The 25754-nt window shown below is 34.6% G+C and overlaps 2 protein-coding genes across 2 annotated transcripts; one reads left to right on the top strand and one right to left on the bottom strand.

The window, feature by feature from the left end:
* The first annotated feature begins 1252 nt into the window (after positions 1-1252).
* LOC139686032 (protein C1orf43 homolog) lies at positions 1253-4863 on the top strand. The gene is made up of 4 exons (XM_071583126.1): positions 1253-1563; positions 1657-1819; positions 1899-2118; positions 2192-4863. Exons 1-4 carry the CDS (start codon positions 1405-1407, stop codon positions 2445-2447), a joined length of 798 nt encoding a protein of 265 aa, XP_071439227.1. The 5' UTR covers positions 1253-1404; the 3' UTR covers positions 2448-4863.
* Positions 2510-25480, bottom strand: LOC139686031 (focadhesin). Its single transcript, XM_071583125.1, has 19 exons — positions 25277-25480; positions 25125-25190; positions 24864-25015; positions 24540-24743; positions 24231-24405; positions 23821-24106; positions 21668-22239; positions 21095-21303; positions 17899-18147; positions 13419-13559; positions 12043-12188; positions 8729-8939; positions 7839-8106; positions 7593-7719; positions 7372-7520; positions 5079-5284; positions 4857-4995; positions 2981-3157; positions 2510-2867 (listed from the first exon to the last, which is right to left on the bottom strand). Exons 1-19 carry the CDS (start codon positions 25325-25327, stop codon positions 2709-2711), a joined length of 3687 nt encoding a protein of 1228 aa, XP_071439226.1. The 5' UTR covers positions 25328-25480; the 3' UTR covers positions 2510-2708.
* Between the last annotated feature and the right edge of the window lie 274 nt (positions 25481-25754).

Here is a 25754-nt window from a genome sequence, read left to right on the forward strand (position 1 = left end):
CGACGGACGGCGTACTCACTCAAAGTGCCCTCCACAAAGCACCTCAAGTAGGGATCGAGATACCTCTGAAAAATATTCAACACCGCCGGGATTTGAACCCGCGCCCTCAGGGTGGGAAGCCAGTACGTTAGCCCCCGCACCATCTCGATCCCCTTACTCCTCGTCCGAATTTATCCTGTATCTAACCCGGTGAAACAGTATTGATGTTATATTCAAATCTAAAACTCAATCATACTATAACTAGTGCCCTAAGGTTTTCTGTTTGATACCGCTATGGAAATGACAACTTTCCAAGCATAGGACTTGCATAATAGCATAAATCAATGCACGTCGATTCATAGGGTTTTCTGTTAAAATAGAACTTAGGAAAAAAAAGACGGAAGTGCTTATGTGTTTTGATAATAGTGTTCCAAGAAATATCTGAAAGGGTAATTTAAATATCGCTTAACTAATCATAAAAGGTTATATTTTTCATTTTATAATTAACCCTTTGCGATTACAATGTTGACTAATGCATAGATGCTTATATGCATGATTTATCTGATACTATTCAAAGTAAGCTTTGAAAGAATAGAACTTGAGAAATACACGAAGTGGTAGGGAAATAAAACTTTTTTAAGCTGTTTTTCAAATCTGAAGAGAGCAAATAATAATTGAAACTACAATAATTAAAACAGAGAATTTTCAAATTAATAAATATATGAATATCCTTTCCAAGTAAATTTTGATACACTAGGCAGTTTTATTATACAAGTACGAAGCCAAAACATGGCTTAAGGAAAACTGGGCGTCCATCTTGGAAAACGATTTTTAAGAATTGTTATGCAATTGACATAATTATCCAAAAAAATAACTTTTGAAAATATGCATTCCTTGTACTTGCAGTACTCTAATTATTCCAAATATTATGTCATACTAAGAGGAAATATATGAGAGTAAACAAGATGTTGCAAACTCGTGTCACGGTGATATGTTGGGTGTTTGACACCAGATCTGTTCCGAATTATCAGTCACGGATGCATAGTAAAATGATTGTATTATCAATTGTTATCAGATAAGCTAATGAATATAAAGTACTTACCTAGAGTTTGCATCATGTGAGCAGCAAAATAAACACGACTTTTGGTTAACCAGTACTTAATCTCTCAATACTGAAACACGCGCCTTCAAATCGAATCAAATATAATAATATCGAACGACCTACAACGAATCAAATAACTGATATCGAAGTACTTCGACTTCACGACCCAGGCGCTGAACAGCTGACACCGAGGTTAAACTAACCTAGGTGAAAATATTGCTCAGAAATGTGAAATTAAGACCTCTTATCGGTAATGGACGGGAGTTATTTAAATACGCTGACATATCTCACGCCCGAGTTAGTGAGCTGATTTCATAGCAAACATGGCTCAAGAGTTGTCTGGTGTTACAGTAGTGGTGTTTATTGCATGTGGAGTCCTTACGTTCTTATTACTATTTATTTTTGCTAAACGTCAGATAATGAGGTTTGCGCTGCGTTCAAGAAGAGGACCTCATGTTCCAATCGGTCACGACGCCAAAAAGGTACCCGACATGAGATTGGGACTAAGGGAAAATAATTCCTAATTTCTGTCTTACTACTTTACTTACCTAATTTCTGTCTTACTAATTTTTTAGTCCTTGAAAAAAGAAATTGAGAGAAGAATTGATGTTATCCCTAGAATCGTATATGAGCCGCAATTGCTTAATAATAACGACTCGCAATACATCATTAACAAGGGAGATGCGGTACCACCCTATTATTATAGATTGAAAGCTGTCGATGATGTAAAACTTCTAGGTACGTAGTACTATTATAACTTATTACAATTATTTACTTTACTGTATCAAAATATATAGTCAAGATTTTTTCCATACAGAAAAGGAGATATGTAAACAAGATTCTACACTGCATCGTCATCCTGCGGAAAATTTGAGATCTTACCTTATACATACCTTGGGAGGCCCTCTAAATGGCATGTGCCAAAAACTAGTTCATCAGTTCTGTGATATGTACGAGCATGCACGGCATGACCCGAGCGAATTCGGTGACGAAGAATATGAAGTATACTCCAAGCTTCTGTTGAAACTAATGGATGCGTACGTCTTGTGCTTGTTCTTTCATTGATCGGAGAAATAGATCCAATAGTAATAAGTGTCTTCTTTTTTCCAGAGCAAAAACCATGAAATCATTCCCAAACAGTAGGAGGTCTAGCCCAAGTAAAACACCGATTAGAAAATGTATCGATAAAGGTGTTCGTAAGGGATTGATGGAAGCGAAGCTGAAGTCTGCGAAAAACTTTGCAATGGAGGCAGAGAATGAGTCTGCGTATGTGAATGACAGGGATATTAATTCTTTAGAAAGGCCAACCACTCTTACTATTGATAATAATGAGAGCAATGAACTGAAGCATGAAACAACTGTATAGCCTTACTGAAGTAATGAGACACAGTTATGGTATGTTGCCAGTGTCTTGATTAGTGTTTGTAATATTGTTGTTTCATTATTTATTATTTCATTTCATGATGAGAGAGCATTTACATATATTTGGAAAGGCATTTCTAACAGTTACCCATTTCAACTGTGGTGGTTAACAATTTCTACTGTGGTGGGGGAAAACATTTGTGCTCTCGAGGACTCACTGAAGACATTGTATATTTGCAACACATCAAGTTCTTATCTTATATTCTCAGTTTCCCTTGCATTTTGCACCAACAAATCTCATCCATGCATTCTTCTTTAATAAGTGAGGGTTTTGATGAATTGAAATAATCCCTCTGTGCAACACTGTCCTGTGGTATTCTGGCACACACACTGAGGTAGATGTGTGAAGCAACCACTCCAATACCTGGAATAACGGGAATAAGTAAACAATTAGCCTTATCTTATATTCACTAACGTATGAATATATAATAATTTTCAAAGTTTTCAAGGAACAGCGTGTTAATAAAATTGCCATACCTGAGGCGATACAGATTGCCATTCTGGTAACTGTAGGATAGAACATAGTGCCTGTGGGAACAGATTTATTCTCTGATCTCTACTAATGGAAATTTTTTTTAAATCTGGTGCCAGGCAGCTGCAGGAAGACATACAAATGATACACAAAATCCAAACATCTATCAAGAAAGCTGGGGCCTGTAACGAAAAATATGGTCAGGTTTCAGGTGTTTGTATGTATGTAATAACATTGTCAAAATAACTTTGATAAAGTGCCACGTTTCCATTTATAACCCTCAAATGAACCAGCATTGTTAAATAGCCATAGAGTAGTTAATTTTTAATAAGCTGATACCTTTTGTTGGTAGGAAACTTCATAGACATTTTAATAATGTGCTGTGGTAAAAATGTGTATATTTTTGTAATTTAGTTTATTAATTTTTGTAATGTGTATACATCGTAAATTATTGACATAGCATATTTGCAAATAAACTGCCTTCAATGTATTTCATCCATAGCTTTTGATTGAAACTGTAGGAAATTATAGGTTCAAATTGTAAGTAGCTTCATGCTGCTTTATTCTCTCAGAAAAACGTACCAAGCAAGTGTATCTCTCTTGCAACTCTCAACATTCTTTGGTGCCGATCGAATTGAACCAAAATGGAATTAAATACTACAAACCATTTCATCCTCGCCTCTCATCAAAAATTTACTAAAATATTTATTAATAGGTTCACCTTCTCACTGCCTTAAATTTTATTCCTGCATTCCCTCTCATTCGCCCAAATTCTCAATCCTTGGATGCTATGCTCATACTCTCTCAGAGTGTTTTCATCAGCAGTAGAGCCATTTGGTGCTACACAATCTTTGGTTGTAGGTGTTTTTAACTCTTTTACTAACTGCTCAAATCATGCATTCATAATCATTTATTATTTGTACAATATAGTTTCCATTGTAAGCAAATAAATATATGACTTATGCTGGCTTAATTTTAAACATTTGTGGCATTAGTATTTAATACAAATATATGGCATAAATCCATTTAAAATTTGAATTAATGGATCATTATAGTTTTCTTTTACATTCAATTTAAGGATACTTAGAAAAAAATATTTTATGGTGAATTTTTAATGATGCAAGGAATAACAATTTTCACAGTTGAAGGGCTAAATCCTACCTGGTTTGTTGATAGAATGTAAATTTTAATATCACCTCTAAGACCCCATTCACAAGTTGAATGCTAGATAGGCCAAGGGATATTGCCATTAAACAAGGATTCACAAGTGATGAAAAACATTTTAATGGCTAAACAATTCATAGTTGGGAAGCAGAAGTGACAAAAAATTGTCTGATATTATGAATAGAAAGCAGAAGCTTTCAAAAATATCTGCACTCAATAATATCTGCACTCTTTAAATCTACCAACAAATGTCAGCATATGGCTTAAAGAGAGAAAATAAAAACTGATTACACCGATAAATGCTTACGATTGGCCACCACATGTAGTGCCAAAGGTCCCTTTGCTTTGTATGTACCTATGGATTGAAATCTATTTAGTCTATATGCACTTCATATCATTATTAATCACATATGAGTGAACTTTAAATAAAAAGTTATATAAATCTTCCATTTCAAAATTTCACCTCTTGAAGTTGAAATTATACTGAACCTTAGCCTAATACTCAATATGGTGTTTACCAAGAGTTAATGAATTGGTGTACAGTGTACGCCACATTAGCATTACTGCTTAAGCATCATCATAAGTATTTTTTATACATATGTGTTCCTACAAGACATTAGCTTCTGACCATGTTTTATATCATCATGAATTGCAACAATATCAAAGTATTCAACTCCAATGGTTTAAGATGAAACCAAGGTTATGGAAAAAACTTACCTGATTTTCATTAGAATCATCTTCACTTATCATTTTCATTATTTGCCCCATTAATTGAAGAATCCATTGGCAATTCACATCCTGGGCTTTGCATTTGAGTAGTGTGGGTGTTATTGTCTTTAAAATGAATGCATACTCTCTGTAAATAAAATATTCAATTTAACCCACAATTTTTAGTCTTTCACAAAAAAAGTATCTATTCAGCAATCCAAATAAACTTACCCTGGAAGAGAAGATGCTGCATCAATGATTTCATTGAGCCAAAACAAAGGGTTGCCTGCATCATTACGACTTGCCAGCTCACATCGAATCCTTGCTCCTTTCCGCAATTTTTCCGATGTTACTTCCCACCACACAGATGGAGAGCTCATTCTTTCCACATATTTTGTGGGCAACTCCCCCACACATTCAACAAAAGCTGTAAAAGCCTAGAAAATAGATCACTTCTTTAGTCAATAAATATAAATGCTTGTAATGACTAAATGGCTTTCATCAGATACTCCTGTTTTGCTTTTACCATGATTTTGGCTAATTAGATTTATTTTTTAAATCATAAAAAAAGGCAGAGAATCTCATTACCCAAAAACTGAGTTCAACATTAAAAATGCTTTGTGGAATTCCTTCATTATGAGGAAAAAACTTTACACTTCCGCAGTAAAACTTATTGTATTATTGTTGTTTACAGTGGAGGTGTATAGTTTCTTTTTATCCTTATATTAAAAATGCTTTCTTCGACATTACTTATGAGATATAAGGGCAATAGTAGAATTTTTGGAAGATATTTACCCAATATGGGAGACATGGTAGTATAGGGGTGAATGCATTGGACTACTGACCAGAGGGCCCGGTTCAATTCTTGGACACATCACTAGGCACCCTCATCTTTACCCAAGCTATGTGATTTTTCAGGTACCAGAACTTCCAAGAAAAATATAGGCGGAACAGGGAAAAGAACTGGCCCCCGTACTCTGATGTGTTAATTTCACATGCCGCTGGCCTCATTACTGGGGCAACTCTACCCTCACCTATCAAACCGACCTATGGGTTGATTACTGTGTTTATAGTTTTTCTTTAGCCATTATCTTAGGATGACATGCAAGTTTTTTTAAACCTCTACTGGTCAATTACTCAATGGGAAAGGATACCCATTACCTTTGGCAGGACTGACAATATTTTGGGGATCACTCCAAGATGAATAAAATAACTGGCATCGATATTAAGAAAACATCACCCTGAGTAAGGTAAATGTCCCTCATGAACACTGCTTGGCATAACTCATGAAATTTTTCATGAAGAATTCAGAAATGTCCATTTTCAAATTTTACCCAGAACCATTCTCTCCATATTGAAAATTTACTTGTTAATGGTTTTTTTCTGGATATATGGACAAGGCAATACAACTTTACTATGATATGTGCTGTGTTGTTAAAATATACATGGAAAATAACCCTTTGTACAGCCCAAATAAAATATGTTATTTTTAACCCGTCATTTTTCTTTGTGTACATGACCACTTTCCTTCAACTATAGTTTCTCTTTGGATAAATTATTCTCCCTCCCCAAATCCCCAGGTTCGTGTTCTTGACTGTGCTAATGTTTTGAGTGAGAAAATTCACTATTTTATATGATTATTTTTGCCAAACTATATTCATAATCAGAGCTATTGAGAAATAATTCAAGTCTACTGACCATTCCCAAGCCTTAGCCATTAAGAATTGCCGATTATTACAGCGGCCATTGGTATGTCCCTCCAATAATTACTTCTTGCAATATCTACAAGGATTGTTCAATAAAGTTTGATCATAAATTTTGTAAAATTTATTGGGCAAAATTTGAATCGTATATTTTATTATTAGCTTGATGTGCAATGTATTTGTGGTGCAAGATTTATTGATATAAAACCCAGTATTGCATTAGCAACAGTCACTGCATATTGAAATGTTCAGTTTGCCTTTGCTGCCAAAATGGCATTCATGCCAATATCACATATGAATTTCACAATGCCACCATGACAAATCATTAAGTATTTCATGAACCAGTCAACAGAAGTAAACAAACAAATACTTCTGTGAAAGGGCTAAAAATGGGCAAAAATAATATTTTCCAAAAACTTCAAAATACCTAATTTCATAAAATTTGACTCTACAAGATTATTACTAGCTAATACACACAAAGCATGAAAATTACTTAAAATGGGAGGTAGCGGAGGGTTCCAAGAGGCCAACAAAAATTTAACAACCCACAGTGTATGATGGAGAGCCAAACATTGAATGCCAGCTTGAATTTATTAATTTACATTTGCAGTTCAGCCTCTTGGATCCTTCGCATTCTTTTACGGAATGATGTACATCTGAATTTCACCAAGCTCATGGTACAAACAAAAATATTGAAAGCTATTCCATGACCACTGGTTTGTTATTTCTACCAAATGTTTAATTAATTTTACCATGTTTCCTAATTGAAGTTATATGAAGAGCTACACTTTCTAGCCAATCATAGGTAAAAATTTAATTACCGGATTTTCCACATCCAGTTTTTCAAGCAAAGCCTCCATTATGAGAGCAACTGTTGACCTATTCACATCTGGAATATCTTCCTTTAATAAAGCATTCTTGCAAAGTGATAGCAATTTATTAAGTGAGACTTCTGGTTCTTCCTCAGAACCTGGAATAAAATGTTTTCCATTAACTTCATAGAGCTATGCTTTTTTAAGTTGAATATTTATTGAAAACCCACCATCTTTGTCCTTTTCTTTTTCAAGTGAGACAAGCAGACATCCTTCAATAAGGGACCTCCAGCTATTTGGAGGTATTCCCTTACATATATCTCCAAGGCGCTCAAAAAGCAACAGGATTTCTTCTTCCTGAAGTGTAAATACCTCTAATTAACCGCTAAACAATAATTAAAGTACAATTGAAGGATGAACTTAATTAGGAAGTTTAAATCTTTATGACTGTAATCACAGAAACAATATATACATACTGGGCAGCTTCTTGGTGCAATGAGAGCAAGCTTCTCCTCTGAAAACTTTCTGGCTGACAAAGAAGAACAGGCCTGTCTCATTGCGAGACACAAACAAGAATTATTATATTTGGCACCAAGTTGTGAATAAGCATTTAAGAATGTCCAGTCCAAAGGAGGAAACTGCTTTGGATAAGGCCTACCAAGGGCATTCAGGCAAACATATGCTACTCTCAATGCATCATCTGAGTCATCAGTTATGCTACCCTCTTGTATTCCTCTCGATGTCCTTGAATAAAAAAATACCTTATTAACTGTATGATATCAACTTTATAGCAGAATAAAAACTTTCACTAATTCCCATTGAACGCAGCTAGATAATAATAATAATGTCTTTATTAGGGCAAAATTAAGACAACATAAATAGTCACTTCTCCCACCTAACCACTGAATACTGATACTAAGTTTACAGTCAAATCAAACCAAAGGTCAAAAGTTAAAATATGTTAATATTTTTGATTAATTACATTAATATTTATAAAACATGCATAATATTTTGCTTTTTTTATCGATAGTTAACATTTTCAAAGCATGCTGAATATTTCTCCAATTGAACTCCATGCTAAACACATATGAATCTTATATTTCATACCTTATTAACAGATGAGTTGGGTCAATATTAATAAATAATGCAATAAAAATGTACAAAAAACTAACATTCACAATAACTAAAATCCACATCTGTCTTTAGGCAATTTACAATTTAAACATTACTTCATTTCTTAAAAAAATAACTTTGATATGAGTTTCAGGAATTAAATAACAAATCAGAACATGCATTCTCAATCAAAATTGAACGCAGAATGCCATACCATTGCTTGCAGAATGGCTAATTCAAAATGCCACCTTACCCTAATAAGTAGTCAGTCACAGCTTTTAAAACACTCTGATCTGGGAGATATGAGTATGATGAAGGCTCACGACCAACACCAAGATTTGCTGGAACACGCACTGCCCCTCGTTGGGACATCAGCTCTCTCCTAATAAGCTGCACTATCAATTGCCCGGCTGCTTCAGTTGCATCTGGTTGAATTTTCTGAAGTAACTGAACCCAGCATTTTCCTTGGTTGAATAAAAGGACCACATGCGACAACTCATATTATTTGAAATTAAAAAGCAATCCAAACTAAAAGCTACCAATTTGATTATATCCATTGGCAATAATGCAGGTAACATGACACTATGATTTTTTGGCAATTTGAAATAGACCAATAAAAAAAAACCATAAACACAGTAATCAACTCCAAGGTCGGTTTGGTAGGTGATAGTATATTTCACCCAGTACTAAACCCGAAGGTGTGTGAAATTCATATATCAGGGTATGGTGGCCAGTTCCTTTCCCTGTGCCGGTTATGGCTTCCCAGAAAGACCTGATACCTGAAAAATCACACAGCTTGGGTTGAGCTGCAGGTGCCCAGAGAGGCTTGCCCGGGAAGACCAAAAGTAGGTTGGAAATGAAAGCACATGACAATTATTTAATTACTAAACTGAGATTATTAAACAGAAAAAAATATTACAAACCAGATGCCTTGGGGATCCTTGAGTGGGAAAGGCAAAAAATGCAAGCAAGACTTCAATAGGAATGTAAAGCAACAATTTTAAAGTGAACAGAAAGTAATGACTGAAGGTTACCTACAATTCTGAAAAAGCTCATTATCATCATTCACAACATAAATAATCTCTTCTCACTGCCTTGGAAAATACAAGAAATCATAATGTACACGAGTAATTCCAAAACTCCTCAGAAAATCCAAGAGATGGCACCTGTAGTATTGGGAAAGGTGTCCTTTTAGTAAGTCTCATTTCTCACTAGACTGCTGTAAACGTTATTACAGCTATATCCATCACGTGGTTTCAATTTCACGGTCGATTGAAGCAACTAACTTTTTGTTATTTAGAAAAATGGAAAAAAATGAGTTTTGCATGGTGATTATAAATTTCTATTTAAAAAGCTTAACACTGAAAGAGATCAAAGACAAGTTGGATGAAGTTCATGGCACATCTGCTCCTGTATTTGCGACTGTTTACAATGAAGCAAATGACTTTAATGCAGCCATACATCCATAAATGACAAACATCACTTGGGGCATCCAGTGGAAGTGACTTCCTCTGAATTATAGTCAAAATCCAAGATAATGGTTTTGAATGATCATCGAATCAATTTGCAAAATATTTGAGGCCCCAGGCATTTTGCAAGGTATGTATGTACAGTGTATTCCATTTTAAATGAAAATTGGGCGTGAAAAATATTCCAGCAAGATAATAGCCGTATTTGCTTCGGGTGGAGAATAAACACAATCGTGCGGTCAACTCGGAAGGCCAATTTTGCACTTTTCTGCAGCAATCCCAACAAGTTTCTGCATCGATACGTAACTGTAGATGTAACATGGGTACACTACTACACTTCATAGAAAAAGGAACAGTTTAAACAGTGGGTTTCTAAGGGCGAAGGTGGTGAAATCGACCATAAGGGTGCTGGCCGTGGTTTCTAGGGATGCACACAGAATTATCTACATTGCTTGCTGGAAAAAAGGACAAACAATAAATGGAGAGTATCATTAAGTGTCATTACTGCACCAGTTGAGGGAATAAATCAAGAAAAAACTTCCTCATTTGGCACAGAAAAAAAGTTCTCTTTGATCGAAAAAATGCACAAGAGTACACCAGGGCAGTTTTGATAGTGAAAATTATGGAACTAAGGTTCGAATTATGACAAAATCTATTGTATTCGCCACATTAAGCCCCCAGTGACCTTTTATCCCCAAACTTAAAAAAATGGCTTCAAAGGAAAACAATTTATATAAAACAAGGAAGTCATCACCAACATAATTGCCTATTTTGAGAATCTTCTGAAAACCAACTTGTTGGCTGTCTTACAAAAGTCGGAAAAATGCTGGGAAAAGTATATCGAGCTAACATGACATTATGTTAAAAATAATAATATCCAAAAAAAATCGTTTTCTTTTTTCCATAACGATTTATTTAAAGACCTACATATATTTACTTTATTAATTAAATAAGCAAAATTGCTCTCATTTTTAGCCATTATGGCCAAAGGCTTATTTTGTCATGCTCTTCATATCAAATGCTAAAACGAAGTATCAAAATGATGTTATTTCAATAATTTACAAAGGTTTTAAATATTAATGAGGCAGAAAATTGCCAGAAATGGCAAGCCTATAAGGTTTCCACTAACAATAACCTTTATGCCTCAGAATGAACATTAGAACTTCAACATTACCAAGTATAACTGTGGTTTTCAGTTAGGGTAAGATGGAGGGCTGCAGTCAACCAATCTTTGGATTGAACAACCAATGAAGATGAACTCTGGGTCTAATGTGCAAGAGAGTTAATTCCAGTAAACCTTGAGTGTGCTTTTGTCCTGGGGCTCACAAGTGTCTCGGATTAAATTAGACAAAGGAATAACTGCGCCTCAATTTAGCGTGTCCATCATCTGCAACTCTTCAAATACTTCTACCTCTTTGGGTCCCCTAAAGAGCACTAGCAACGAAATTTTAGCATTCAAAAGTGCTACTCAGCATACTTATTAGTTTTATTGTTAACTTAAAATTGTCCATTGTTCGTTAAACTCATTTCTTTGAATGAATGAGGACATTCTTTCAATCATAAATGTTACCAGTAATGTTGATGGCAAAAAGGGGATTTCTGAAAAAGGGTAAATAAACTTTGAAATTATTTAATTTTTGTTTACCCATCCTCAGAAATGGGGGAAGTTACAGTGAATGTTGATAACATGAAGTGAATGGGTCAAATACAATCAAAAATAATGTAAGCCCTTCATGAATAAGCAAAACTTTTATGCATGAGCAGGCAAGGCAAATACTTAAATATCAGAAGACACAACAATTAAGTTACCACCTATGCTCAGCGATAATTGTTAAACCTGATTTTATTATCCTGTGGAATAAAAATTAGACTACTGGGACAAGAAAAACCATCACTACAAAAGCGAAATCAACTAAGCATAATAATCAGCATTTAAAAGTAACATCAACTTTTACATCCATCCAATATTTTTCAAGTTTAAAGCTGACTCTTTTATGGAATGAAAAACATAATTTCACAGCTTTCATTCTAAAATTCCAAAAAAAAGCAAGTTTTACTGTACACCAAAATAAATATCAGAACTAAGAATAGATATTACCTGGTGTGTATGGTAAAACATCTTCTGGTTTTCGAGCTGCTTCAACAGGTGTTTTAGCATATTCAGATGGGAGTTTAATACCTTGACGATAAATTTCTGGCACGTTTTTCAGAGGTTTCTGAATTAAATTGGCTTTGGCCAATGCTCTGTAAGTGAGAAAAAAAAGTCAACACAGATTTTCATAATCATAGAACTAAAATCAAATTTAATGCAGTGCCTACTGAGAATATGTATCAAAGTAAATTTCTCATACATGGATTGCACTACACTCCATAAAAAATACAAAGAAATATGCTGCAGTTAGTTAAATTTCAGCAAATTAATCATGCTAAGAATGGCTGTAGCATAAGCATTTCATAATTATTACAGTGCTTATATTTAAATTTGGTGAAACGAGCCCGGGAATATAAATCCTCAGTATTTCCTCAGCATGATTATCATTTCTCAACATTTATCTGTCCCTTACATCAATGCTTTCTTTCATGCATCTGATGTATTATGAAAGTAAAAAAAAACCTGTTCAAGATTGCTTAATAATAAGAAAATGCTAAGTGGCAGCACATGTTGTAAATCAGAATTTAGCAGAAAGTTGACCGATAACAGACAAAAATAACACATTAAACTGCCCACAAGCACATTAGTCATTGCTGACAGCTCTTTTGCATTGAGCTGCCTCAAGAAGAGGTGCACTGCTATAGGTGTAACTTAACAAATGAGTCCATTAATCCATCATAAATTAATCCTTTGAGTGATAAAATTTACATGAACTTAAATAGAAACACGCTGCAATTTTCAAGTATGATCCACCAAGATTTTCTTTTATAAGCAAAAAGAAAAATCAATATATGACTATACTAAATCCATCTGCAAGATCTTCAAGGGAGCCACACATAAAGTTTCCCAACAGATAAAAATACTTAAATAGTACTAACACAACATGATTGATTAATGTGATCAATTAAAATTTTTGAGTCATTTCTCTTTTGTTAAAGACATGATTTCAATGTAATATCTATTTGTAAGCAACAACTCTTGTTCCAATAGAGTAGATAAAAACCACACTTATCACTAAATTTGGTTTGATAGGTGATGGTATAGCTCACCTATTTCTAAGCCCAAGGGCGTGTGAAATTCACACATTAGGGTAAAGGGGCCAGTTCCTTTCCCTGCGCCCCCTATAGTTTCCCAGGAAGATCTGGTCCCCTTAATAGCACCAAACTTGGGGAAAGCTGAGGGTGACCAGAGGCAAACCAGGGAATCAAACCCTGGCCCTCCAGTCAATGGTCAAATGCTCAAGCCACTGGACTACCATGTCCCCTTAACAGAATAGATATAATATATAATTTGAATATAACTAAATGAAGAAAAATACTCACTCCAATGCTGCCTTTTTTACAGATAATTCATTGTTCAAAACAATGTAAGACCAAAGTTTTGTTTCCAGCTGAGTTGAAAGGCTCTCATATTCAACACTTGGGCTGCGGAGACATAAAATAACAGCAAACATCTTGCATAAACTGAAAAATAAAAACTAGGTTTGTGATAAAGAATAAATTGACTTGTTAAAATTGAAATTTATTCTATATCATGGAAAGAACAGTTTTCATTTCAATACATAGGACATAATAGAAATAAATAAATGGATACAGAATAAATGATACAGCAAAACTGAATGAATAATAGTGGGCCTCAAGCAATGCTCAAATGGCAAGCCTATAAGGTATATTTTTTGGCAAAATTTTGCGAGTGAGAAATAACAGTTTAAATCTAGATATTCTTTTGAGACCTTTTAAAATGTTAAGGGTTGGATACATTAATAAGATCCATTGCAAATATAACTGTGAATAAGAAAGTTTAAATGAGGATCAACTTGGATTTAAAAGATCAACGAAACCAAGATTACTATTTCTGATGCGAGGTAGTTAGTACAATACTGTTTAGAAGGCTTTCTAATGTAAGAAGCAGCATTTATTTCTACCAACATTGGCTAGATATGAAGAAGCAGTTCATGAGAACTAAAGCAAAGAGTTTCTTTTATATGATTAAAATACATTATACACAGAAGCAGCAGAGAAAACAAGGTTGAAATCCATAGAAATGGGCCACTACCAAAGAATAACAACAATAAACTAGATATATATAATGCCCCCTCCAATGGAAAATAACCTTAACCCAGTGGAAGGGCTTGTGCATTCTAATGACCTCTACAGCTGCGCTGATAAGAGCAATGTCAAATGCTTCAGGCTGGATCTGTCATGCCAGCTAGGTCAAAAGGTAACAAACGGTACTCCAAATAACATCTAATCCTCCATGAGACAGCAGCAATGACATCTTACCCCAGTAGGGCAGACATTTGAGTGATGGTGTTTTTGAGAAAGTAGAAAGCTAACTTAAATATTAAAATTAGAGTTCATAAACTGTGAGCAAGTAAGACGAGTATCTTGAAATTGTTTTGGACCAAAATGGTCTAAGTAGTAGTCCCTATTCATAAGAAGAAATTTCACTTGGGAAAGCAGCCTTCAGAGGGAGGAGGGAATCGATGACTGGGGTATTGAGTAAGGATGTTAAGAAAAGGCTCATTTAAATTTTGACATGGAGCATGGATTTATATGGTGTGGAAAAAAGGTCATTGAGGCAAGATAATAGATATAGATAAGAAGCTTTTGAAATGAAGGTGAGAAGGATTGAGAAGGTGAAATGGACAGAAAGGAAAACCAACAAGGAAGTACTGGGCATGGTGAGAGAGGATTGTGGGAGAAATTCAAAGGAGGCAGGTAAGATGGTACTGAACATTTTCATTGACATAAAATTGGTCATTTCAGGTTTGACTTTCATGTTGATGACTGTGATCACGGGGAGAACATTAAGGAAGCGATGAAGGAGTAGAAATAGGATAGGCATGGTGAATAGTTTGAAATGAGGAAGGAAGTATGCAGTATTGAAAATGGGTATAATGTAGTGCCAGATTTCAGGTTGTGCTTTGTAAGGAGAGGCAAAGAAATGTATCACAGTGCCAATGTAAAACCTGTGTCCACCCAAAACCTACCTTAAAAGGTACATTATCAATAGTATTTATTTAATAATATAATATGCAATGAATATTATTCCACATTTCTGATGTTCCACCATTCATTCAAAATATATTGGACAATAACTAAATGTATTCAATTCTAATAAGACTCAAGAGAGCATGAGAATCATGCCATCAGTGTGGCAATACTGCCTTAAATATCATTAACTAGAAATATGTTTCCCATTTATGGTCCATCGATTTCATTAAATGCAGTCCACATTCCATTAATTGAACCCACTAAATGATTGTTCACCCCACTACGATAACTTTCGGTAAATCAGTTAAAACTGGTAATCAAACAGTTTGTGCCAATTATTCCTTTTAGCCGGCAACCATATTTTTACAACTTTACAACTACAATTTCTGCCATCATTTTTATGGTCAAATTTTGTTTCTTAACTTCATTAATATTATCTTTCCATTAATAATACTAGACAATAAATGTATTAGTGCAGATAAAAGTTACACATAAATAAGGCAGAGTAAAAATATTGTTCATAATCAAAATTACACATAACTACTTTAATTCAATATAATTGACTAAAGGAAAAGATAGGATCAAATAACTGAAATAAAATTAGCAGGGCCTGAACCCATAATCCTGGGATTTCCCCCAATTTTTCATTCCTGAGATTTAATACTAACCCAGGAAAGAAATTTTTTTGAAAATCCCAGTCCTAGAATACAGGGATTTGTTTTCATGTCAAAACAATTTTTGCTGAGCATGACATTTTCCTGAAGTGTTGTTCAAAAATTTATCTTCTAATGGGTGCTGCTAGATTGTGACTAATTGAATAAAAAAAATTTTTAGCAAAAAAGCCTTGCAACAAAACACATTGTATTGTAAACTCTGAGCATTTTCTATGCTACAATATTATGATGCTGAAATCTTTCCATTGATTTAAATGCACCTGGAATTTTTGGTGCCAACTAAGCTGAATTCTTAATAAATCTTCTCATCAAAGATTTTTTATATTAAATTTAAAAAAAAGGCCACCAGGGTCCAAGGCTTCTTTAACCTAACATGCACTTTAAGCCAATTTGACATTTCGATTTTGATTATTTAGAACATGCTGATGATAATAAATGGTTTCCACAACACCAGGTGCAACCAGGGCTATACAACTTCAGTTCATTTGAAAGTTTCATATCACATTTAAGACTGATTTCAGAAGGCTTGAGCCGGGAACTTGAGCAGGGAATTGTGAGTCTGAGAAAATAACAATGCTTTAGATGTAAATATGCCGCATATCCAACACAAAAAAGACTTAAGTGGTTGCTTCTGCTAGTAAAGTGATGGTTGCATCACTATTTGATGTTCAGGGAATGGTGTATCCGCATTCCACACCAGCACACCAAACCATAAATGGACTGCAATATAGGAATACACTGTTGATTCTCCAAGGTAATATTAATCACAAAACATCACTTTTCCAAGCGACAGGCTGAATGCTGCACCATGACAATGCAAGACTGCACATCACAGATGCTGCTGCCACAATTCTAGTGAACACCAATCAGGTGTGTTCATCATCATTCCTATAGTCCCGACCGACTTAGCCATATGAGACTTTTTTTCTGTTTGCCAATGTGAAGAAACACTTTTGCAGAAAGCAAAAGCATTATAGGCAAAACCAACATTTTTTAACGAGCAAAATCTTCCACTGATGCATTACAGAGTCAAAAATTAAATATGTATCACACACAAATTACACATTTAGCTAAAAATATTTAAAAAATTAAATTTTTATAAAATAATTAGTGTGAATAACATTTTATAACCACTCTTTATTGAACAGCCCCAAGATGAAGTGAAAAATACCTGGTTTTGTTAAATAGAAATCAAAGAATCCCAATTTCAGCCACAGTCCCCCACGTCTCCCTCCCAATCACATCAGGGTATTAAAGGAATAATGAAGATTCATATAAATACTGTTTTAAATATCACCTTATGTTTTCCCTTAAAATTGCAATGCAAAACATCATAATGAATATGTTTATCTGACCTCACATTCATAGACAATCAAGACACAAATTCCATAAATATTTGAGCAACAACAAAACCCAACATTATTGGCAAATTGAAAAGAGGAAGAAAAATATTTAGTAGTCATTCAAATGTTTAAGACTGAAATGAACTTGTATTATGTTTATGAAGGCACGACTTTGTTCTTTCCTTTACTGTAAGCTTAAAACAATGAAATACCAATCATATTCAATCAAAATAATGTACAATTCTTTTTCATCATAAGAATTTCCTCTTATCCACGTTTCATGTTTTCACAGTTGATCTGATGAAATTGAACTAAAACTTCCCAACTGAGTTGGTGCTACAGTAACACGGCATGGTAATTGGTTCGACACTTGGAGCCTTAAATACTTAACACTGAGTTCAGAACACTGGCTCACTGAATAAATCACACTAACTGACTGGTGCCCTAAGTATGCCAATTAAATATCCCAGTGCTGAATCCCAAATTTTAGATACACAAAGATCATCATAGAGACATAAACAGACAAAATATGTTAGAACATGAAATAGGTAGAACAGCTTATGCTTGACAGTGTACATGTACATTACATCCAGGACTAAATAAATAGATTTTTAGTTATCAGCTTCTTTTTTTCTCAGTCCTCCATTTTGGTTTTTATATTTTTTCATCAATCATTTTTCTAGGGGTGGTTGGCTGCTTCTCTCAGCCCCTCCCTGACATTGCGCGTGTGATTAATTAATTACCTATGCATGTGCATTGTCATGCTGTATGACTGTATGTAGTACTAACCTTTGTAGAACAGGTGTCCTCCTATCCCTTGAAAGTTTGGGGCCAAGGACACTCCAAACAGAACAAGCATCTATAATTTTCTCTTTTAAAAGTTGAGTTGTTCCTGAGAGGGCAAGTGCAGATGCGGCGCTAGCCATTTCATTCAGTGAGTACTCATCAATATCTACTTTGCCTTTCCCGGAGGCATAGGCACACCGATTGAGAGTTTGTGAAAGTAATGGCAGAAGATCCTTCCCCTGTGCATGAGCCCTGAAAGAAGATGATATTTCAGATACACATCAAAGATAATAACTGCAAACAAAAATTAATTGATCAATAAGAATAAGAATCATCAATTAGATCATGAAAGTTTACAGAATTTTTTTTAGTTAATGGAAATAAAACTAAGGGAGTACCTATTTCCCCATTTCTGCTTCAATTATTCTGACTCTATTTCAAATTTAAATAGGGCCACTTAGTGTTGAATTGACCAAATCCAACTCTTGAGCCCTCAAGTTGAGCAAAAATCACAGGGAAAACCAGTTCAAGAAAAAGCAACCCTCTGCAAGCTTGGTGAACAAAACTTTCCTTTTGAAAGTAATTTTTTTTTAAATCTAGAATTGATATATCTATACCATGAAGATATATACAATAAAATTACATACTTTACACAGGCTTGTTTTGCCTGTAATTTTATTGTCTGCCTTTACCATACTATTCAGCTGAATGGATTTTATGAAACTGGGAGACTCATTATAAACTAGCTCCACTTAAAAAGTTTCTCTAAAGCAATGCTTTACAGTGTTTTCCAGGGTTACAATCCAAACATTCAAAATCCAGTAATTCCACAGTAAAATGAATCAAGGTATTAAAAAACAAAAAAGAATCACAAAAAGAACAGCTTTATAATTTAATTCATTGTTCATATCTATTCTAGGCATTTAAAAAACATTAATAACTTCAATAAACTCAACAAGCAGGGCATGGCTCAAAAATGTCCCCCTAGTTTGTAAAGGAATGCCCATTCAGTCCATCAACCTGGCACTACAGTGATGGAGATGCTAGTGCTTTTCAGGTGCCTAATTCAATTAGTATGAAGAAAATATGTATCAGGGATGGATGACATGAAGAATACATACATACATTGAATAAACTACATACTTAATATGTGAATTTTAAGTGATCAAAACCTTATTCCTAAAAGAAAAAGTGAACATGAATAAAACAGTTTTAAAAACATACCATCTGAATATGTCTTTCATGTACTGCAAATCAAATTTCTTCTTTAATTTTAAATTATATTTTCATTCTCAACAACGAGTATGTAACTACATGTAATTTGTGCCCGTTTGTAATGTTTTTATAATTGTGGAACCAATACATGTTTTTTACCTTTCTTTGTGTAAAAGGGTTATTCCCATTGAATAAATAAATTAATTAAGAGTATGCTCTAGATATGAGCAAGAGAGTTGGTACAGGAAGAATGAAAAGCTTCAGAAAAAAATAAGGTAAATGCAGTGCAATACAGCTTTATACACGCAGTCATTGATTACTGACTCTGATGACATCATTTTTGGTAGCATTATCATAGCACTACTTTTGGAGTGAAGAGTTTTGACTATTGAGTTCCACCAGAGTTTGCTAGTTTAATTTGGAGAGAAGAATGCAACCGTTGATGTCCATCAGAGTTCACTAGTTTACACCAGGCTGATTACATTGAGGTGAAAATCTACATTAAAAAGAGAAAATGCTTTCATGTATAGTTATGTCACAAAAACAATAATGGCATCATTGGAAAGGAAATTAAATTTTCTAACAATTTTGTGAAGGATTAAATTTACATGGCCCAAAAATCAAAAGGATATGATGGAAAAATTATTTTTATTGAATTAATTTCAAAAATGAAACATTTTCTTTGTTACTACAAATAGGATTTAAATCTTGAGTCCTTAAAATTCCATAGCTAAGGAGTTTAGGATATGTGCATTGTGAAGTTCTTAAAATTGTAAAATTTACCAAAGTCGGAGTATTTGCCATGACTTTTCTAACACGTATACATATATACATTGTAGACATTGCCAATACCAAAGCCAGCAACTTTTTTCATGCCACCTATTCCATCACGCAATTTTATTCACAGCCAAACATAGTAAATATATATGCATAAAAGTATGGGTTACTTAAAAAACAAAACAATTTTTCAAGCTAAACACACACACATTTGGAAATTCACACATTCATACGGTGAAACCTGTCAAAGGAGAAATCTACATACTGTGCAAACTTATCAAAATTGGTAATAAAAAAATCTCAGAACATATAATAATGATTTTCTCATGATAACCATTTTTCAAGATGTTACCCATAAGAAGCAGGGAGAAAACATTATCTATAGTATTTTTGTGGGAATTAATGGAACGGGTTGTGCTATAGACTGTCCATTACAGTAAGTAAATTCTAAACAAAGATTTCCATGTAACCTGGTTAAAGTTTTGAGTTTTTTATACCCAAATAACCTCTAGCAGCCCAAAAATCAGTTTTTTAAAAGTCTTCATGCATATATCAGGGTAACCAGCAAGTAGACAGAATTCCAGATATTTTCCAATTTTTTTTAAGATAAAATCAGTTTTTTAAGGTTTAGTGCTACCATTTATACATAAAACTACATATGCAATACACTCTTACTGCTTACCTTCCCCAATTAAATGCAACACACACTGCTGAATTTATATGCACAAATATTTCAGCATTTTTATTCCAGGTCTTACCTAGGATTCTTTTTCTATGATTTCCCATTCCGCTTTTTTTCCAGCTTTCAAGGATTTAAGGATGGATGGTCACCCCATTGAAGGAGACAATGGATAGATTCATGTAACCAAGTATGCTGAATAAAATCTTAAGATGATGAGTCATGTACAATTCTGCTGGTGTTCCTTCTAACTAAAAAAAAGAGGCTATACGACTCAGGAATGAGTATTTGGAAGTTGAACCCCGGAGCTATTCCATTCTCATAACAGTGAAGTGAATGCATTACAATAAATTAAATACTACTATGTTTTTACTTCTTTTACAAAATTATCCACATCCATTATTTTAGACAGCCAATAGGAAAATTGGTATTCACCATAACTGCACTGCCCTTTGCAATTTCACCTTTGACAGGTCTGACTGCATATGTTCATGCATATACGAGTATGTATACATTATCTCATATTACCTTAGCATACAGATTTCTTTCATTGCAGTTGTTTTTGCCACTTCCCATTCCCAATCGGTGTCCTTGGGTTCTTCTAACATTAGTTTATGAAGATAAGGATAGCATCTGGGTTCTACCTTCCATAAACGAACATAAAGGTCCAGAAGCACTGGCCGCAAACTTCCCTTCTTAAGAGATTCTAACGTGCTGACAACAACGGGAACATTTTCCTGGAATATTTTAAGCTATTTACTGGAAACACTTAATTGAGAAATGATAAGACCAATGTAATAACCTTAGAAAAAACCCCACAGTATTTTGATTTACACACACAAACCAAGAGGCTGAGGTTATTCAAAAAGCCCTCAAAACATGTCTTTATTCAGCAATTAATTTTTAACAGAAAATAATGGTAAATGCACTCTCCTTTTATAATATCACAGTAGCTTTTATCATTCTGGTTAACTTAAATGAAGAGATCTAAAGCTACCATCCTGTCTATTGTAATGTGATCATGACTTCAAGATAGGTCTTTTGAGGAGGAGATATTTCAAATTAAAAGGTATATACAAAATGAGGGAAATAATGACCAACCTTCTGTATTGCCATCGCAGGTATGCAGTGGAGGAGCTTCAATTGTGACTGAGGTTTCTTTTCTCTGGCAAGCTTGTACAACAATAAAGTAAGAACACTCCGCCCAAATTCAGCATTGCTTTCAACCAGACGCAGAAGCAACTCACAACTTGCTTGCTCAGCATCTTCACATCCAAAACCACCCTCTAAAAAGACAGCAGCAACTACCAAGTGAAGCCTCACTAAGAGATGTTGTGGTGCCAGGTTTTTAATATTGAGCAACCATTCCTTCAAAACCACTGGCTCAGTCTTCCAAACACTCCCAGCTTGACTCAAGATATAAGCAAAGTCAACTCTCTGTGCATCTGCAGCTCTGAGTGTAAGAGCTGCCGGAGTTAAAGCAATTGCATGAGAATTCCTGGTGCATTTCCACTCAGTGCAGTTCACAGTCCTTAGGGTATTCACCAATTCTTTGGCTGACACACTGGCAGCCATTGTAAGTATATTTGGGAAAGCAAGCCATTGCAACAGTGAGGCAAGAATCATCTTTGCAGAGAGAATATTGCAAGCTCGTGTCTTCACAATGTCACAGCCTAGGAGAAATGATGGAAAATATATAAATGAAATACAAAAATCCCCTTCAAAATTGCCCCGCATGATGGACTAGAATATAATACAATCAAATGTAGGATTGGCAGATTACTTTTTATACCAAGAGAAATACTTTTTTCCAGTGTGAAGCCAGGATCATATATTGAAGTTCAGACAATTCATCCATAGTTAAAACCAAGCCAAGTGATTTTATGACAAAATCTTTCTGAGGGAAAATTAAAGCAGTAAAGGAATATGAATCATCTACGCTGTAAGTGTGGATTTCACAACCATCCTTAACAAGCCTTGGTGCAATATGAGCTACACCATCACCTTTTAAAACAACTTTAAAGCATTTAAAAGTTTTGATAAAATACAAATATTTAGAATAAATCAAAATCCTTAGTTTTAAAAGACAATGTACATACTTCAAAACAATTTTCTAGACCCACCACCTCTCCTTTAATTTGTTGGATCCTCACTGACAAAATAAAATTCTGACATTTCCCTATTTATCAGCGGCCAGCCTAAAATAAAAATGAAAAATGATATCTTTGCCTAAGTTTTCCCTATTTTTCCCCAGCTTAGCACCAAAATAAATTTTGAACTGGCTACATGACTTGCAGATGATATTGACCCTGGCAGAGTCAGTCAAAGATATGAATAGAATGCTGAATACCCTGTCCACAGCTTTAACAAAATAGAAACTGAAAATAAAAGTGAAATGTTTCCAAAAACATTACAGAATGCCCTGTAAATTTAATGATGGGGAATCAATGATAATCCAAGCAGAAGAGTTCTGCTACCTTGGGAGTGTAATTACAAAAGATCTCTGATCACCTCTGCAGTGAAAAGATTGATAGCCTAGGGGAAGAAGGCATATTAAAATAAAAAGAATCTTTTTGGATAGAAACATATGAAATTGGAAAACCCTTTGAAAAACGTTTATTTGGAGTACAATATTATATGGATGCGAAACTTGAACATTGGGAAAGTGGGAAAAGGCTTGGTTGGAAGTAATATAATGTGGATTTGGAGAAAGATCACAATAACTAGATGAACAAACAAGAAAAGTAACACAGAAGTAATTAGAGAAATCGGAGAGGAAAGGAATATAAGAGATGGAAAAAAGGAAAATTAAATTTTGTTGGACATGTTCTCAGACATGACATCTTCCTGGAAAATATAATGGAGGGGAAATAATAAGAGAAAAGGAAGAGGCAGACCAAGAAGGAAATTTATAGAAGATTTAAAAACTATTACTACAAATGAAATTCCACAAGGTTGAGCCAGAAACAATTGACTATTACTACTATGGGAGTGGCAACATACAATGAACTGAAAGAACAGCAATGGAGAGAGACCAAAGGCTGCAACAACAAGGCTCCACAATTAGACGATGATGACAAGACTTGATAAATTTATCATAGACAAAAATTTGAGGTGTGCCAGCAGCAACGATAGTACCACCATAAATTTTTATCCTCTTCATTAGATTAGGATATTTTGGCATCTACAAGTAGAAAATAAGGCCACCAAGATAAGCATGTCTTCCTAAATCCCATGAAGAATCAAATACTTACATAGCAAAACGTAGTCATTTAAATAGAGTGAAGGACATTTTCCAAAAGCTTCAGACACCAAAATGGCAACTTCACTGCAGGTATCTTGTGTTAAAGCAAGCACTTTTCTGAGGGAACTAATACACATTCGTGGATCCATTCCTTTTTCAAATAACTGCTGGGACAGTGATGCCAAATAGGGAGCAACTGTGGCAGCAAGTGACAATTCTTTGGAAAGTAATGCCACATCAACCAACTCACAAAGCATACTACTGAATTCAAGAAGAGCGATTATGTCATTTTCCGTCTGTAAGATAAAAATTTAAAATTTCAAAATGTCACTCAAAATAAATGTAATTTTAACTTTGTCTCAAAGTTTATATGGGTATGAAATAATGTGAAAAGGGCATTTCCTCAGTCACACTACTTACCTGTTGCCATGATATGCCTAGAAGAAGAAGATCTAATCCTTTATCCCAGCCCCTTTCACAGCACACATTCAATATGAGGGACCATGTTTGCCTTTTGCTGTAGTTATAAAGTTTAGGGCTGCATAAAATGTACAGAAACACCGGCCTCAACAATTCGAGACTATGATTCTTAACACTATAAATGTACAGGACAGACAAAAGAAGGGAATTAGATAAAATAACATAACAAATTAGCTGCATTATGCTGAAGTAAGAGCGATTACACGAATTCACAATGACATGCAAAAAAACCTATTTAATATTACTCACATTTCATCTGGATGGTAACATATGTAATGCATTTGGTTAAGCACATGCAGCCATGAATCTCTCCCTAACTTGAGTACACTTATTAAAGGATGTTGTGGTGCAATCAACATGAAAGGGCATGAATAAGTTGTTTTACCGGCCAATTGGCTCCTAAGGTCAAGAATTAGCAATCCTGATAAAGCCTCAAGGGCTCCACCATAATTTCTGAAAAATATTAAGCATCAATGAAAAATTAAATAAGGAATTCTTACAGTGTTCCTAAAAATTGGCAGCTAATATAAAAACACAATAGGTAGTATTTTCAAGACATCAAAACTCAGTTACTTCAGTGATGGTAACATGGAAATAAATTCAGTGCACGCCGCATTTCCCAGGACTCCTCCTTCAATGAGGGATAATATTCCATGACTGGCAGTCAGGCTCCAAACTGGATTGCCGCTCAGGTATTTTTCCTTTAAACCCTTGAGCTCTTCCGTCTAAATATTAATGGAGTTTTATGAAAATTAACATTACGAATGTATAATTGGCAAAAAAAAGCTAATGGAATGAGTAATAAAATATTTCATAGGCCATTCAAATAGCTACCTGTTGAACTTTGGAAGGATCTGATTTACATTGGTTCAAAATGGCATCCACAAGTTTCGCTATGGTCTAAATTAAAATGATACAGAATTATTGCTAATATCTTCACAATAAACTAATGTAAGCCATTATCTTTAGCAAAATTAGGAGCTCACCGAGGTGAAGAGGACAGGATCATTATTGTTATTTATTGGCGAGACTTCCATTTTAAATTAATTTCAGACTCCGAAAGATGGCTTTTCCATGGTAAAATTGTTCGCAATATAGAGAATGAAAAAGTTCCGGAAGCACTTTCCGGAAGACCTCACTATTGAGAACAGGAATCCGGATGAAGTTGAAGAGAGACCAGGCCTTCTGATCGGGTGTGGAGTCTTCAGTGAGTCGTTTGTTATCGAGTTCCGCTATTCTGTTGTTATTTTTGACACTAGCCGGCTTATGAATAGGGTATCTGAATTATATGGGTACATGAATGTTAATGCACTGGAACTTTTAAGGTACCAACACAATGTCAACCTTTATGCCCCATATAATTTCAAGCTTTACAAACAAGAGGAAAGAGTGAAAATCCACTCCTAAATGTACATTCTTTAGGATAATTTAATGATCTCTCCTGCGACCTCGATGCTCACTACT

This window comes from Hetaerina americana, unplaced genomic scaffold, assembly GCF_022747635.1.
Source record: "Hetaerina americana unplaced genomic scaffold, ioHetAmer1.1.p SCAF_129, whole genome shotgun sequence".
Taxonomy (NCBI): domain Eukaryota; kingdom Metazoa; phylum Arthropoda; class Insecta; order Odonata; family Calopterygidae; genus Hetaerina; species Hetaerina americana.

Coding starts and splice junctions, on each gene's coding strand:
- LOC139686032 (XM_071583126.1), top strand. CDS start 1,405: ATGGCTCAAGAGTTGTCTGGTGTTACAGTAGTGGTGTTTATTGCATGT. Junction 1,564..1,656: donor TCGGTCACGACGCCAAAAAG/GTACCCGACATG, acceptor CTAATTTTTTAG/TCCTTGAAAAAAGAAATTGA. Junction 2,119..2,191: donor CTGTTGAAACTAATGGATGC/GTACGTCTTGTG, acceptor TCTTTTTTCCAG/AGCAAAAACCATGAAATCAT.
- LOC139686031 (XM_071583125.1), bottom strand. CDS start 25,327: ATGGAAGTCTCGCCAATAAATAACAATAATGATCCTGTCCTCTTCACC. Junction 25,016..25,124: donor ATCCTTCCAAAGTTCAACAG/GTAGCTATTTGA, acceptor ATTAATATTTAG/ACGGAAGAGCTCAAGGGTTT. Junction 21,304..21,667: donor CTGCGATGGCAATACAGAAG/GTTGGTCATTAT, acceptor AAAATATTCCAG/GAAAATGTTCCCGTTGTTGT.